We start from the raw sequence: 17,185 nt of genomic DNA on the forward strand, positions 1-17,185 counted from the left end.
TGCTAGGTTACAGCTATTTTCATTAGTAACAGCTCATTCCACACGTTCTGTGGGAACTTCATGGGCAGCTGGTCGTGGGCCTTCTACGACGCAGTTTTGCCATGCGGCTACATGGCCAGCAGTGCACACGTTGGTGCGCTTTTACAAGTTTGATACGTTGCGGCATCAGCTTCTAGCTTTGGCCGCCTAGTGTTACAGGTGCCAAACAGCTCTCCCGCCCACGGGGGAAGCTTTGGTACGTCCCAAGAGTACTCCAGTGACCCCTAGTGGATGAAAAAGAAAATAGGATTTTGGTACTTACCAGGTAAATCCTTTTCTTTGAATCCATAGGGGGCACTGGACGCCCACCCAGAGCAGTTTTACCTGGTTTTGTGGTAAGTTCAGGGGATCTTATGGTAACACATTCTCACCGACTGGTTTAAACTTTCAAGTTCTATCGGTTATAGTGTCAACTGTTTAGTTGTCAGTAACGTTAGGTGTCAACTTTATTGTTGTCCGTTATTTTATAATGTAAGTAATTCTCCATTGTTCAATTCTCTGTCGCTCCTATTCGGCTCAGTAAAAAACACTGAGGATCCAGGGAGTATGGAGGAGGGAAGTGGAGGGTTGCTCATTTAAATATTTAAATGTGCCTTCCTTTGCTACGCACCGTCCATATCCCAAGAGTACTCCAGTGCCCCCTATGGATTCAAAGAAAAGGATTTACCTGGTAAGTACCAAAATCCTATTTTTTCACACCCTGCAGTCACTTTTACGTTTCATGGCAGCCTCTGCCTAGCCAAATGTTCCTTGGAAATGTATTTTGCTTTTTTCCCCTCAGACGTGCACTAGGTGTTTGTGTAGAGTAATCAGAATCGTCATTTCAGTTTCTCTTAGGAGTCTGGGCTAAAGATTTGAATGCAAGAGAAGATTATGTGAAGCGCAGCGTGCACGGGAAACTGGCAAGTGCCACTCAGAAACAAACCGAATCTTACTTGAAGCCACTCTTCAGAAAACTGCGTAAAAAGGTGAAGCTTGTTCTTCTGTTCACATTACACATGTAGCATATACAGTGGGGCAAAAAAGTATTTGGACAGCCACCGATTGTGCAAGTTGACCCACTTAAAAGATGAGAGGTCTGTAATTTCCATCATAGGTACACTTCAACTGTGAGAGAGAGAATTTGAAAAAAAAACTAGGAAATCACATTGTATGATTTTTAAACAATTTACTTGTATATTCTTGTGGAAAATAAATATTTGGACACCTACCAAGCAGCAAGATTTTTGCCTCTCACAGACCTGTTACTTCTTCTTTAAGAAGCTATTCTATCCTCCACTCGTTACCTGTATTAATGGCACCTGTTTGAACTGGTTATCTGTATAAAAGACACCTGTCCACACCCTCAAACAGTCAGACTGCTACTTCTCCACCATGGCCAAGACCAGAGAGCTGGTCTAAGGACACCAGGGACAAAATTGTAGAGCTGCACAAGGCTGGGATTAGCTACTCGACAATAGGCAAGCAGCTTGGTGAGAAGAGATCAACTGTTGGCGCAATTATTAAAAAATGGAGGAAATACAAGATCACTGACAGTCTCCCTCGACCTGAGGCTCCATGCAAGATCTCACCTTGTGGGGTATCAAAGATCTTGAGAACGGTGAGGAATCAACCTAGAACTACACGGGGGACCTGGTCAATGACCTAAGAGAGCTGGGACCACAGTCACAAAGGTTACCATTAGTAACACACTACGTCGTCCTGGATTGAAATCCTGCAGCGCCCGAAAGGAACTTTTTGGTATAAACTCCACTCGCCGTGTGTGGAGGAAGAATGATGAATGGCATACCAAGAACACCATACCCACTGTGAAGCATGGGGGTGGAAATATCATGCAAAGGGGACAGGACGACTGATCCGTATTAAGGAGAGGATGAATGGGGCCATGTATCGTGAGATTTTGGGCAAAAGCCTCCTTCCCCCAGTAAGACCATTGAAGATGGAACGTGGCTGGGTCTTCCAGCATGAAAAAGACCCCAAACACACCACCCGGGCAACTAAGGAGTGGCTCCGTAAGAAGCATTTCAAGGTCCTGGAGTGGCCTAGCCAGTCTCCAGACCTCAATTCAATAGAAAATCTGTGGAGGGAGTTGAAAGTCCGTGTTGCCCGACGACCGCCCCAAAACATGACAGATCTAGAGAAGATCTGCATGGAAGAGTGGGCCAAAATACCTGCTTACAGTGTGTGCAAACTTGGTCAAGAACTACAGGAAACGTTTGACCTCTGTAATTGCCAACCGAGGTTATATTACAAAGTATTGAGTTAAACTTTTTGATTGTCCAAATATTTATTTTCCGCAAGAATATACAAATAAATTGTTTAAAAGTCATACAATGTGATTTCCTAGTATTTCTTTTCAGATTCTGTCTGTCACAGTTGAAGTGTACCTATGATGGAAATTACAGACCTCTCTCATCTTTTTAAGTGGGTCAACTTGCACAATCAGTTTTGCCCCACTGTAGCTAATGTCCATTGCCATACCTAGCTTCCCAAGCAGAGGTTTATTTTCCCATTGATCTATAAATGCTTAGTAAATGACAGCAGTTTTAGTACATTTTCCCCTTGGGAAGAATACTTCTACAGAACAGAATGCTGATGATGGTGGTGTATATTAAAACTGCACCATTCATTTAGAGTTCAAAAGTCACCTTTTTGCTACTACAGTAACTACATTTGTTTTCAGTACTGGTTTTTTACATTAAGCTCATTGGTTTTGTGTTTTTACAATGTGTGATGTTTGGATATAAGAGAAGTGGATTGAATAATAGGGATGACAAACATAATATACGTTGCAGCTTTTCATGCCATGACATTGCTCTGAGCACCCGCGCTGACCAGACAGCTCTTTATGCGGCAATCCATCACAGAATATTTTTAAAACGTATCAATATGACAACTTCTTTTTTTCCCCGCCCTATTTAGTTTCAAATTAAGAAGATAACCATATCAAAAACTAAAGGTGCCCACACACTGCACGATATTTTAAACGATGTGGGCGTTTCCGGCCACTCGGAATGTCACATTGTTTAAAAAGTGCAGTTTGTGGGCATGATAACGACACTGATGCTCTGACCCGCGCGGCGTTCGTCGCCTCCTCAGATCCCTTCAACATGCAGAAGGATCTGAGGAGTTGTAATTCCAGGTGATGCAGGCAGTCCTCTGTAATAATGTTATTCATAGATAAGTGAACATCCGTGCCATTAGACAGGCATGAGACTACGCATATACTGGAAGTGATAAAGCCACCACAGAATCATTTTGCCTACTGCACCCATAGCTTTACAAGACCAGCTCTATGTATTCAGCACATTTTTAAATGAATCAAGGCTTGGATTAATGCTGCTTTCTCTAACGTCCTAGTGGATGCTGGGGACTCCGTAAGGACCATGGGGAATAGACGGGCTCCGCAGTAGACTGGGCACTCTAAAGAAAGATTTAGTACTACTGGTGTGCACTGGCTCCTCCCTCTATGCCCCTCCTCCAGACCTCAGTTAGAATCTGTGCCCGGACAGAGCTGGGTGCTTTTAGTGAGCTCTCCTGAGCTTGCTAATAAGAAAGTATTTAGTTAGGTTTTTTATTTTCAGAGAGCTTCTGCTGGCAACAGACTCTCTGCTACGAGGGACTGAGGGGAGAGAAGCAAACCTACTAACTGCGGCTAGGTTGCGCTTCTTAGGCTACTGGACACCATTAGCTCCAGAGGGTTCGAACACAGGATCTTAACCTTGGTCGTCCGTTCCCGGAGCCGCGCCGCCGTCCCCCTCGCAGAGCCAGAAGTCAGAAGCCGGCAGAAGCAAGAAGACATCGAAATCGGTGGCAGAAGACTCCTGTCTTCACATGAGGTAGCGCACAGCACTGCAGCTGTGCGCCATTGCGCCCACACTACCCACACACTTCGGTCACTGTAGGGTGCAGGGCGCAGGGGGGGGCGCCATGGGCAGCAATTAGGATACCTCTTGGCAAAAAGACACATATATACAGCTGGGCACTGTATATATGTACGAGCCCCCGCCATTTTATTTACACAGACCCGGGACAGAAGCCCGCCGCTGAGGGGGCGGTGCCTTCTTCCTCAGCACTAACCAGCGCCATTTTCTCTCCACAGCTCCGCTGAGAGGAAGCTCCCCAGGCTCTCCCCTGCAGTATCAAGGTAGAAAAAGGGTAAAAAGAGAGGGGGGGCACATAAATTTAGGCGCAAATTATCATAAACAGCAGCTACTGGGTAAACACTAAGTTACTGTGTAATCCCTGGGTTATATAGCGCTGGGGTGTGTGCTGGCATACTCTCTCTCTGTCTCCCCAAAAGGCCTTGTGGGGTCCTGTCCTCAATTAGAGCATTCCCTGTGTGTGTGCGGTGTGTCGGTACGTTGTGTCGACATGTTTGACGAGGACGGTTACGTGGAGGCAGAACAAGTGCAAGTGAATGTGGTGTCGCCGCCGACACCTGATTGGATGGATATGTGGAAGGTGTTAAATGATAACGTAAGCTCCTTGCATAAAAGGTTGGATAATCAGTCAGGGTCTCAACCCATGTCTGATTCTACAGCTCAGAGGCCGTCAGGGTCTCAAAAGCGCCCACTATCCCAGTTGGTTGACACAGATGTCGACACGGATTCAGACTCTAGTGTCGATGACGATGATGCAAAGTTGCAGCCTAAAATGACTAAAGCCATCCGATACATGATTATAGCAATGAAGGATGTATTGCACATATCGGAGGAAAACCCTGTCCCTGACAAGAGGGTTTATATGTTTGGGGAGAACAAGCAAGAAGTGACTTTTCCCCCTTCACATTAATTAAATGAGTTATGTGAAAAAGCGTGGGATTCCCCTGATAGGAAAGTACTGATTTCCAAAAGATTACTTATGGCGTATCCTTTCCCGCCAACGGATAGGTTACGCTGGGAATCCTCCCCTAGGGTAGACAAAGCGTTGACACGCTTATCTAAGAAGGTGGCCCTGCCGTCACAGGATACGGCCGCCCTAAAGGATCCTGCGGATAGGAAGCAGGAAGGTATCCTGAAGTCTGTTTATACACATTCTGGTACTCTTCTGAGGCCAGCAATTACTTCGGCCTGGATGTGTAGTGCTGTAGCAGCATGGACAGATACTCTGTCTGAGGAGTTAGATACCCTGGACAGGGAGACTATTTTACTGACCCTAGGACATATCAAAGACGCTGTCCTATATATGCGGGATGCCCAGAGGGACATTTGCCTGCTGGGCTCTAGAATAAACGCAATGTCGATTTCTGCCAGAAGGGTCCTATGGACTCGGCAATGGACAGGTGATGCCGACTCTAAAAAACACATGGAGGTGTTACCTTATAAGGGTGAGGAATTGTTTGGGGACGGTCTCTCGGACCTAGTTTCCACAGCTACGGCTGGGAAGTCAAATTTCTTGCCATATATTCCCTCACAGCCAAGAAAGGCACCGTATTACCAAATGCAGTCCTTTCGTTCACAAAAAAGCAAGAAAGTCAGAGGTGCATCCTTTCTTGCCAGAGGCAGGGGTAGAGGAAAAAAGCTGCACCATGCAGCTAGTTCCCAGGAACAAAAGTCCTCCCCGGCTTCCACTAAATCCACCGCATGACGCTGGGGCTCCACAGGCGGAGCCAGGAGCGGTGGGGGCGCGTCTCCGAAATTTCAGCCACCAGTGGGTTTGCTCACGGGTGGATCCTTGGGCTATACAAATTGTGTCTCAGGGATACAAGCTGGAATTCGAGGTGACGCCCCCTCACCGTTACCTAAAATCGGCCTTGCCAGCTTCCCCCATGGAAAGGGAGGTAATGTTGGCAGCAATTCACAAGCTATATCTCCAGCAGGTGGTAGTGAAGGTTCCTTCAACAGGGAAGGGGTTACTATTCCACCATGTTTGTGGTACCGAAACCGGACGGTTCGGTCAGACCCATTTTGAATTTAAAATCCCTGAATATTTATCTGAAGAAATTCAAGTTCAAGATGGAATCGCTCAGAGCGGTCATTGCAAGCCTGGAGGAAGGGGATTTTATGGTGTCTCTGGACATCAAGGATGCGTACTTGCATGTCCCCATTTATCCACCTCATCAGGAGTACCTCAGGTTTGTGGTACAGGACTGTCATTACCAATTACAGACGTTGCCGTTTGGCCTGTCCACGGCACCGAGAATATTTACCAAGGTGATGGCGGAAATGATGGTGCTCCTTCGGAAGCAAGGGGTTACAATTATCCCATACTTGGACGATCTCCTCATAAAGGCGAGGTCCAGGGAGCGGTTGCTGATCAGCGTAGCACACTCTCAGGAAGTGTTGCGATAGCACGGCTGGATTCTGAATATTCCAAAGTCGCAGCTGATTCCTACGACGCGTGGGCATGATTCTGGACACAAACCAGAAAAAGGTGTTTCTCCCGGAGGAGAAGGCTCAGGAGCTCGTGACTCTGGTCAGAGACCTCCTAAAACCAAAACAGGTATCGGTGCATCACTGCACGCGAGTCCTGGGAAAGATGGTGGCGTCATACGAAGCCATTCCCTTCGGCAGGTTCCATGCGAGGATCTTTCAGTGGGATCTTTTGGACCAATGGTCCGGATCGCATCTTCAGATGCATCGGCTGATCACCCTGTCCCCCAGGGCCAGGGTGTCTCTTCTGTGGTGGCTGCAAAGTGCTCACCTCCTCGAGGGCCGCAGGTTCAGCATACAGGACTGGGTCCTGGTGACCACGGATGCAAGCCTCCGAGGATGGGGGGCAGTCACTCAGGGAAGAAACTTCCAGGGGCTGTGGTCAAGTCAGGAGACTTGTCTGCACATCAATATCCTGGAACTAAGGGCCATATACAACGCCCTAAGTCAAGCGGAGCCTCTGCTTCGAAACCAACCAGTGCTGATTCAGTCAGACAACATCACTGCAGTGGCCCATGTAAACCGCCAGGGCGGCACAAGAAGCAGGGTGGCAATGGCAGAAGCCACCAGGATTCTTCGTTGGGCGGAGAATCACGTACTAGCACTGTCAGCAGTGTTCATTCCGGGAGTGGACAACTGGGAAGCAGACTTCCTCAGCAGACACGATCTTCACCCGGGAGAGTGGGGACTTCATCAAGAAGTCTTCACGCAGATTGCAAATCGATGGGAACTGCCACAGGTGGACATGATGGCGTCCCATCTCAACAAAAAGCTAAAAAGGTATTGCGCCAGGTCAAGGGACCCTCAGGCGATAGCTGTGGACGCACTAGTAACACCGTGGGTGTTCCAGTCGGTCTATATGTTTCTCCCTCTTCCTCTCATACCAAAGGTGCTGAGAATTGTAAGAAAAAGAGGAGTGAGAACAATACTCATTGTTCCGGATTGGCCAAGAAGGACTTGGTACCCGGAATTGCAAGAAATGCTCACAGAGGACCCATGGCCTCTGCCTCTCAGACAGGACCTGTTGCAACAAGGGCCCTGTCTGTTCCAAGACTTATCGCGGCTGCGTTTAACGGCATGGCGGTTGAACGCCGGATCCTAGCGGAAAAAGGCATTCCAGATGAAGTTATTCCTACGCTGATAAAGGCTAGGAAGGACGTGACCGCAAAGCATTATAACCGTATATGGCGAAAATATGTTGCTTAGTGTGAGGCCAGGAAGGCCCCTACAGAGGAATTCCAGCTGGGTCGATTCCTGCACTTCCTACAGTCAGGAGTGACTATGGGCCTAAAATTAGGGTCCATAAAGGTCCAGATTTCGGCCCTATCCATTTTCTTTCAAAAAGAACTGGCTTCACTGCCTGAGGTTCAGACGTTTGTTAAGGGAGTGCTGCATATTCAGCCCCCTTTTGTGCCACCAGATCTTGGGATCTTAACGTGGTGTTGAGTTTCCTTAAATCCCACTGGTTTGAGCCACTTAAGACCGTGGAGCTAAAGTATCTCACTTGGAAAGTGGTCATGCTGTTGGCCTTAGCTTCGGCTAGGCGTGTGTCAGAATTGGCGGCTTTGTCATGTAAAAGCCCCTATCTGGTTTTCCATATGGATAGGGCAGAATTGCGGACTCGTCCGCAATTTCTGCCGAAGGTGGTGTCATCCTTTCATTTGAACCAACCTATTGTGGTGCCTGCGGCTACTTGTGACTTGGAGGATTCCAAGTTGCTTGACGTAGTCCGGGCTTTGAAGATTTGTGACCAGAACGGCTGGAGTCAGGAAGACTGACTCGCTGTTTGTCCTGTATGCATCCAACAAGCTGGGTGCTCCTGCTTCAAAGCAAACTATTGCTCGCTGGATCTGTGGCACGATTCAGCAGGCTCATTCTGCGGCTGGATTGCCGCATCCAAAATCAGTGAAGGCCCATTCCACAAGAAAGGTGGGCTCTTCTTGGGAGGCTGCCCGAGGGGTCTCGGCATTACAGCTTTGCCGAGCTGCTACTTGGTCGGGTTCAAACACATTGGCAAAATTCAACAAGTTTGATACCCTGGCTGAGGAGGACCTTGTGTTTGCCCATTCGGTGCTGCAGAGTCATCCGCACTCTCCCGCCCGTTTGGGAGCTTTGGTATAATCCCCATGGTCCTTACGGAGTCCCCAGCATCCACTAGGACGTTAGAGAAAATAAGATTTTACTCACCGGTAAATCTATTTCTCGTAGTCCGTAGTGGATGCTGGGCGCCCGTCCCAAGTGCGGACTTTCTGCAATACGTGTATATAGTTATTGCTTACTAAAGGGTTATGTTATGTGGCATCAGTTGAGTGATGCTTGTTTGTTGTTCATACTGTTAACTGGGTATGTTATCACAAGTTGTACGGTGTGATTGGTGTGGCTGGTAAGAGTCTTACCCTGGATTCCAAAAATCCTTTCCTTGTACTGTCAGCTCTTCCGGGCACAGTTTCCTTAACTGAGGTCTGGAGGAGGGGCATAGAGGGAGGAGCCAGTGCACACCAGGTAGTACTAAATCTTTCTTTAGAGTGCCCAGTCTCCTGCGGAGCCCGTCTATTCCCCATGGTCCTTACGGAGTCCCCAGCATCCACTACGGACTACGAGAAATAGATTTACCGGTGAGTAAAATCTTATTTTCCATTAGCTAGTCAGTGACTTGCAGTGAGAAGCTGTTGTTCTTGTACATTCATTTCTGATCCCCCAAGTAAAATACAAAGTTTAGAGCTGAGGACAATATCTTTATGTATTGTTCATTGTATAAGGTTGAAGCTATCTTGCCATGCGTATATATGAAAACTCGGACTCGATGTACGAATGTTCCTAAAACTGCTTTCTATTGTAGTATTTTACAGCATTGAGGTGAGGGCTGTAAATTGGCCTGGCTTTATTGACTAAAATTAGCTCTGAGGGGAAACGCGCCATTACAGGGGGCGGAGCTTCTTCCTCAGGCAGCCAGCACACTGTTCAGCGCCATTTTCTCCCACCTGCTGCAGGGGAAGAACCGCTGATCCTCCTCTTCACTTCTGAATCAAGTATCAGGGTGCAAAAAGGGGGGGGGGTGTAATTTGGGTGCTCAGTCATATTATTGGCATTATATAAGCGCTTAAGGTCTCTGTGTACAAAGTACATGAAAAAGGGATTTTTTTCCTTGGCGCTGAGTTGTGAGCTGGCAAATCCTGTTCTGTGTCTTTCTAACAGATTTTACTGTGGGTATGTCCCCAATAAGCCCCAGAGTGTCTGTGGTGTGATTGTGCACGTGTGTGGCATGTCTGAGGCAGGGAGCTCTTCCCCTGAGGGAGCCATTTTAGGGACGCAGAGTTGTAATGTGGTGGCGCTGCCGTCGCTCCACGAGCCTGAATGGGTGAAAGAATTACGTGATAGTGTGAATCATATCAGTAAGAGATTGGATAAGTCTGAGTCTCATGCAGAAAACTGGAGAAAATACGTGGAAGATGTGATTTTTAATAGTTCTGCCTTTTCATCCACAGGGGACCCCTCGGGTTCACAAAAAAGATCTTTTGCACAAGTAGTACAAACTGATACCGACACGGACTCTGATTCCTGTGTCGACACTAGTAATTCCAGGGGAATAGATCCAAAGTTAGCAAAAAACATTCAATACATGATTGTTGCTATAAAGGAGGTGTTAGAAGTTATGGAGCCTCCTCCTTTACCACAGGAGAAGGCTTACTTTAATAAAGAGAAAAAAATTAATGTAACTTTCCCTCCATCTCATGAGCTGAACAGTCTCTTTGAGGGAGTCTGGACAAACCCTGAAAAGAAATTTCAGATTCCCAAAAGAATTCAAGCAGCTTACCCTTTCCCTGCAGAGGACAGGAAAAGGTGGGAGTCACCCCCCATTTTAGACAGTGCCCTGTCACGGTTAACAAAAAAGGTGATTCTCCCTGCGCCTGGGACGGCTTCACTAAAGGAGCTGGCAGACCGCAAGTTAGAGACTACGTTGAAATCTATTTATGTGACCAATGGGACATTACTCAGGCCTATCATTGCCTGTGTGTGGGTGAGCAGTGCTATTGAAAAGTGGTCAGAAAACTTGTCATCAGACATTGACGCAATAGATAGAGACGAGATACTCCTACCGTTGGATCATAACAAGGACACTGCCGCATACATGCTGGAAACCATGAAAGATATTGGTCTCTTGGGATCAAGAGCCGCTACCATGGCGATCTCAGCACGTAGGGCGTTGTGGATTCGCCAATGGAATGCTGACACAGATTCCAAAAGGAATATGGAGGCTCTCCCGTATAAAGGCGAGGCCTTGTTTGTAGATGGGCTGGATGCCTTATTTTTTGCGGCTACCGCAGGTAAATCGACATTTTTGAATAATGCTCCTGCGCTGGCGAAAAAGACGCATCACTCTCAGATGCAGTCCTTTCGGCCCAATAAATACAAAAAGGGAAAAGGTTCCCCTTTCTTTGCGGGTAAAGGAAGGGGAAAAGAAAAAAAATCCACAGCGTCTCCTGGATCACAGGAGCAGAACTCAACCTCTGCTTCTGCCAAATATTCAGCATGACGCTGGGGCTCCCTTGCGGGAGTCCACTCAAGTGGGGGCACGTCTGAAAGTCTTCAGTCAGATTTGGGTTCAATCTGGCCCGGACCCGTGGGTCTTACATATAGTGTCCCACAGGTACAAGCTAGAGTTTCAAGACATTCCCCCATGCCGATTTTTCAAATTGGCCTTACCAGCTTCTATCCCAGACAGGGAAGTGGTATCAGCAGCAATACAAAAATTGTGTCAGGATCAAGTGATTGTCCTGGTTCCCTTGGTCAGACCGATTCTAAATCTGAAAACACTGAATCTCTAACTGCAAAGGTTCAAATTCAAGATGGAATCTCTGAGGGCAGCGATTTCCAGTCTGGAGGAAAGGGACTTCATGGTGTCAGTGGACATAAAAGATGCCTACTTACATGTTCCTATCTATCCTCCACATCAAGCTTATCTGAGATTTGCAGTGCAGGATTGTCATTACCAGTTTCAGACGTTGCCGTTCGGACTCTCCACGGCACCGAGGGTGTTCACCAAGGTGATGGCAGAGATGATGGTCCTCCTTCAACAGCAAGGAGTCAGTATAATTCCTTACCTGGACGATCTCCTGATAAAAGTGAGGTCCAGGGAAAGGTTGGTGCAGAACATTGCACTCTCCCTGACAGTACTTCAACAACATGGTTGGATCATAAATTTTCCAAAGTCACAGTTGGAACCGACGACAAGATTATCGTTTCTGGGGATGATACTGGACACAGAAGTACAGAGGGTATTTCTTCCAGTAGAAAAGGCTCTGGAAATCCAGAGACTGGTCAAACAAATTCTGAAACCAACAAGAGTGTCGATTCATCAATGCATTCGGTTGTTGGGGAAGATGGTAGCGGCCTACGAGGCCATACAGTTTGGCCGATTCCATGCCAGAGTATTCCAGTGGGACCTTTTGGACAAGTGGTCCGGATCCCATCTACACATGCATCAGAGGATAACCCTGTCATCCAAAGCCAGAATTTTGCTCCTGTGGTGGCTGCACAGTTCTCACCTCCTGGAAGGACGCAGGTTCGGGATTCAGGACTGGGTCCTAGTAACCACGGACGCAAGTCTCCGAGGCTGGGGAGTAGTCACACTGGGGAATAGCTTCCAATGAAGATGGTCAAGTCAAGAAGCCTGTCTTCACATAAACGTTCTGGAGTTGAGAGCCATTTACAACGGCCTTCTACAAGCGGTGCATCTTCTTCAAGATCAACCCATACAGATCCAGTCGGACAATGTAACAGCAGTAGCGTACATAAACCGTCAGGGCGGGACGAAAAGCAGAGTGGCAATGGCAGAGGTGACAAAGATCCTCCTCTGGGCAGAAAGACATGCAAGAGCTCTGTCGGCAATTTTCATTCCAGGAGTGGACAACTATAATATATATTATATAATATAATATGTGTCTTGGTGTGAAACCAAGAAGGCTCCAACGGAAGAGTTTCAGTTAGGACGTTTTCTCCATTTTCTCTTACGTCCTAGAGGATGCTGGGGACTCAGTAAGGACCATGGGGATAGACGGGCTCCGCAGGAGACATGGGCACTAAAAAGAACTTTAGATATGGGTGTGCACTGGCTCCTCCCTCTATGCCCCTCCTGCAGACCTCAGTTTGATACTGTGCCCAGAGGAGACTGGGTGCATTACAGGGAGCTCTCCTGACTTTCTCTGAAAGAAAGTATTTTGTTAGGTTTTTTATATTTTCAGGGAGCCTGCTGGCAACAGGCTCCCTGCATCGTGGGACTGAGGGGAGAGAAGCAGACCTACTTAAATACTAGGCTCTGCTACTTAGGCTACTGGACACCATTCGCTCCAGAGGGAGTCGGAACGCAGGTCTCTCCTTGCAGTTCGTCCCGGAGCCGCGCCACCGTCCTCCTCACAGAGCCGGAAGATAGAAGCCGGTGAGTATATGAAGAAAGAAGACTTCAAAGCCGGCAGAAGACTTCGGCTCTTCACTGAAGTAACGCTGCGCGCCATTGCTCCCACACAACACACGCACGGCAGGCGGGTGGGGGGCACATAATTTGGCGCAGTGTTTTTTATATTTATATATATATATATATATATATATATATATATATATATATATATATATATATATATATATATATAACTGAAAAAAAGAGGCGGCACTCGGAGACTTTAGAGTACAAAAGTGTATTCAGCAGAGAAACCAACGTTTCGGGGTCAGTTGTACCCCTTTGTCAAGGTGAATGATAAGTGTACAATGCATTTAACGTACCTTAAATAGAGAAGCAACCCTCCGTGATTACCGCTAGCCTGGCCGCGCTGAGACCCGCGTCATTTCCGGGAATTGGTGACTGACGTCAGCAAGTACTTTAACGGTCGTCGTGGCAACCTAGGACGCGGTCCGTCCTCTCTGTTTACTTCCGGTGAACAGGTTTTACAAGGTCGCGTCTGGTTGCCGTGGTGACCAGACGTACCAGGCGGCCGGGCTGCGGTGCTGTGTAAAAGAACAGAAATAAGAAAATAGGTGACCAGTGTTAGTGTATTAATAAAACAGTACCCTATCACCACTAGTAGAGCCAGCCTTACATGGAATCTCCACAAATATTAGCTGCAATGGGTAATACTCAACACTTGTATTGTAGACCTTGCTGCTGGACTAAAGAGGGGGGCTGCAGTGCCACCAATCAGCTAGGGGGAGAGAGCAAGAGGAGAGGGCCGGTCTGGGTCACTGGCTACCCACTGATAATCTGTGGGGACCCTTAATGGGTAATAACCAAAGGAAACGTGGGACAAACATTAGTTATAACTTGGATGAAATAAATGTGCAGTCAAATAAAGCTGTGGAGATAACTCTAGGCCAAAGCGTAGAAGAATATACATAAACAGCAAAGTTGTAACAAGGGGAGAGAGTATTAGTAGTGACATTAGAAGATGTTAAAGCTCAATTTCTCGTTGAGGCCATTTGGACTAGTGGTCCCCAACTTAAAGATCCACCGGGTTTCCAATTGTAGTAATTTTCCATCCCTGTCGCCTCCTCTAATACATTTGGGGACATGATCAATGATCAGATAACGCAAATCCTTCATGGAATGTCCAGCTGCTGCGAAGTGTCTTGCTACTGGTTGATCTGATTCTTTACCTTGTAGTGCCTGCTTGATGGCCGAACGATGGAGAGCCATCCTTTCCCGGAAGGATTTGATGGATTTACCCACATAATGGAAATTACAGGGACATTTGATAATATAAATAATATGGGTTGTAGTGCATGTTAGAACATATTTAATGTTGAAGATCCGTTCGCTATGAGGATGCTTAAAATTGTGGCTCGTGATCATGTACTCACATGTCGTGCATTTTATGCATTTATAGCAGCCTTTTCTCTTTTCTAGAAAAGCTCCTTGTGGTCGACTGCGTCTATTGGCTTCAGATTGAAAACCGGTCACATCCGAGTGGACTACTCTATCTTTTATATTCCTGCCCCGTTGGTAGCAGACCATAGGTCTTTTGCTACACAGAGAATGGAGGGCTTGGTCCGTAGCCACCAGTGGCCATAGGGCTTTAGTGGCCCTCTGAACCACCGGGCTGGACGTGTTGTATTTGGTCGGAAAGATGATAACTGGTTTCTGCACTGGATTCTTAGGGGTTAACAGAGCTTCCCTGGGGATCTGCATTACTTCTTCTTTGTGCTTCAATAGCAGTTGATAGTCATATCCCCTTTCCAGGAATTTCGTAACCATGCAGTCTAATTCTTGTTCTAGAGTATGGCGGTCGCTGGTAATCCGTGACACTCTGATCATCTGAGATCGGGGTAATCCCTCTTTTAAAGCCTTAGGGTGGTGACTACTCGCCTTGAGCAGGGTGTTCCTGTCGGTGGGTTTACAGAATAGACTTGTATGTAAGGTTCCATCACGTATAGTGACTTGAACATCAAGATAATTCAAGGTTGTTGTGTGTGTCTGGTAGGTGTACTTGATGCTTGAGGCCCTGGAGTTGATCGAAGACATCAATGTATTGAATTGGTCCTCACCCCCTGTCCACAAGATAAAGAGATCATCTATGTATCGTGTGAACAGGAGGATATGGTCAGCAACAGCCTTGTCTTTAAAAAATGACTCAAGCTCCTCCTTAAACATAAAGATGTTGGCGAACGAGGGGGAGACGTTGCTCCCCATCGCGCACCCTGTCTTCTGGCGGTAAAACTTGCCGTTAAAAAGAAAGTAGTTTTTCTCCAGAGTCATACGCAGGAGGGTCAAGAATAGGATACGGTCAATAGATTCCATCCTCTCTTCTATTAAGAATTCCTCCATAGCTGCTAAACCTGCCTCGTGCGGAATACTGGTGTATAAACTCACCACGTCGACTACACAGATCAGGGTGTTGTCTGGAACCTGCTTGATTTCACCCAACCGGTTAATAAAGCTTGTAGTGTCCTTGATAAAGTGCTGGTGCTTGAGAATAAGGGGTTGCAGAATGCTATCTAGAAAAACAGACACCGGTTGAAAGATAGAGTCCCGGGCTGCTATAATGGGCCTTCCCGGCGGGGACTGAGGGTTTTTATGTACTTTTGGTACAGTGAAGAAGATAGGGACCAGTGGATGTTCTTGTTTTAATGCTACGCACATCCTGGGGGTGATCTTGCTGGCCGCTTTAGCTTGATCTAGAACGGAAAAGAGTTCCTTTTGGTATTCAGCAGTCGGGTCATACGGGAGTTCCTCGTAGGTGGTTGCCTCAGCTAGTTGGCTATATATCTCTTCAAGGTAGTACTCCAAGTCAAGTACCACCACTCCTCCCCCTTTATCCGCTGGGCGGATCACTATATCTCGACAGTCCCCCAACGTTTTTAGGGCATCCCATTCTGCTTTCGATAGGTTGCAATGTGCTTTGGGTAGCTTTGGAGCTTCATTGTACCTTTTAACTGAGTCTCCCAGCAGTCTTGTGAATGCTCTAATAGATGCATTGGTGGAGACCGGATCGAAAGAGGATTTTGAACGTTGGTTCAGAAAGTTTTGGTGAATGACATCTAGCGAAGAGGGGGAGGGGAGCTCCTTCACGGTGGCCTGGAAAAATTCCTGGCGTCTCAGTTTACGAGAAAATTGATGTAATTCAATGTGCCAGTTAAAGTCATTGAAGGGGTTGGTGGGGACAAAAGACAATCCTTTTTCCAACACCGCTTGTTCCACCTCTGAGAGGTTCCTGTGTGACAGGTTGTAGACTAAGGTTTTTTGTTTACGGAGGCTCCTCTGGTTCCGTGCGTTTTGGCCACCCCTGCGGGTGGACGTCCTCTTCTTCCTTTTTCTGTCGATGTGTCCGGTGCCGTCCCTAAAGGGACCGTCCTCCGTTGGGATGGTCCTTCTGAGTCTACCGGGCCAAAGTCGCTGTCACTGTTTGATGTACCAGGTGCACTCTGCTGTGCCTCCCTCCTCTTACGCCAACTCTGTTTGTTCCGGGAATTGTATGGTTTTGCATTCGCTGAATTATCCCCCATCAGCCATCTGTATACTCGATTGGAATCGTAGTCCTCCTTTACTATTAGTTGTTTGTTTCGCTTAAACTTGACTAGATCGCTTCTGTATTTGTCGACTTGATGCTGCAATTTGATCACCCAGTCTTGATTGAGATCATTCTGCAGTTCAGTCTTGTGGGTCTTTTCTATGGTAGAAATTTTTCCCCGGGTGATGCCCAATTCCTTGCCCGCTTCCTCCACCACCAAAAGCATAAGATCTAAACTGCATTTGTTTAAAATCCCGACCCATTTTCTGCAAAAGTCGGGATTAAACCGTCCTATGGTGGGGACGTTTCTGATGCGGAATCCTCTGGGCACCATTTTTTGTCGATGGTAATCTGAGAGGGAGATTCCATGTAGCAGGAAATCGATCTCCCTTCTCTTAAGCTTAAGTAGCTGGTGGTAGAGATCCTCTATGTTTCCTGAGGACTCCTCTGGATTAAGATGCTCCTTAAAACGTAAACGCTCTGCGTCGTCATCAGTATAGCTAAAGGATTCTCCTATTGTGGAGAACATGCCTTTGCATCCAGGTGAGTCATCTGTATCGCCCAGCTCCATGTGGGTAAGGTGCTGTGTGTTAAAGGTGAACGTGCCGTTTAAAGTGCCGTGTGTCCAAAGTGCTGCAGTGCAAAGTGCAGTGTATCCACTCCTGACGGAAGGATGACCTCTGCTATCGAGGTCTGGACAGAGTGCGGGGGTTGCCTTGTCCCAAGCTGATACTCCAACCAGTGTTAGTGGTCCAGTATCAATTGCATATGTTCCCC

General features: G+C 47.2%; 1 protein-coding gene across 2 annotated transcripts in view; it reads left to right on the plus strand.

Moving 5' to 3' along the window:
* Positions 1-17,185, plus strand: part of PRPF18 (pre-mRNA processing factor 18) — a 165,939-nt gene that overhangs the window by 69,500 nt on the left and 79,254 nt on the right. For both annotated transcript variants that reach the window (XM_063926901.1, XM_063926902.1), the window contains one exon: positions 867-1,007. In XM_063926901.1, the coding sequence (XP_063782971.1) occupies positions 867-1,007 (141 nt within the window). The remainder of the gene's footprint in view (positions 1-866; positions 1,008-17,185) is intronic.

The sequence above is a fragment of the Pseudophryne corroboree genome, chromosome 6 (assembly GCF_028390025.1).
Source record: "Pseudophryne corroboree isolate aPseCor3 chromosome 6, aPseCor3.hap2, whole genome shotgun sequence".
In the NCBI taxonomy this organism is placed as follows: domain Eukaryota; kingdom Metazoa; phylum Chordata; class Amphibia; order Anura; family Myobatrachidae; genus Pseudophryne; species Pseudophryne corroboree.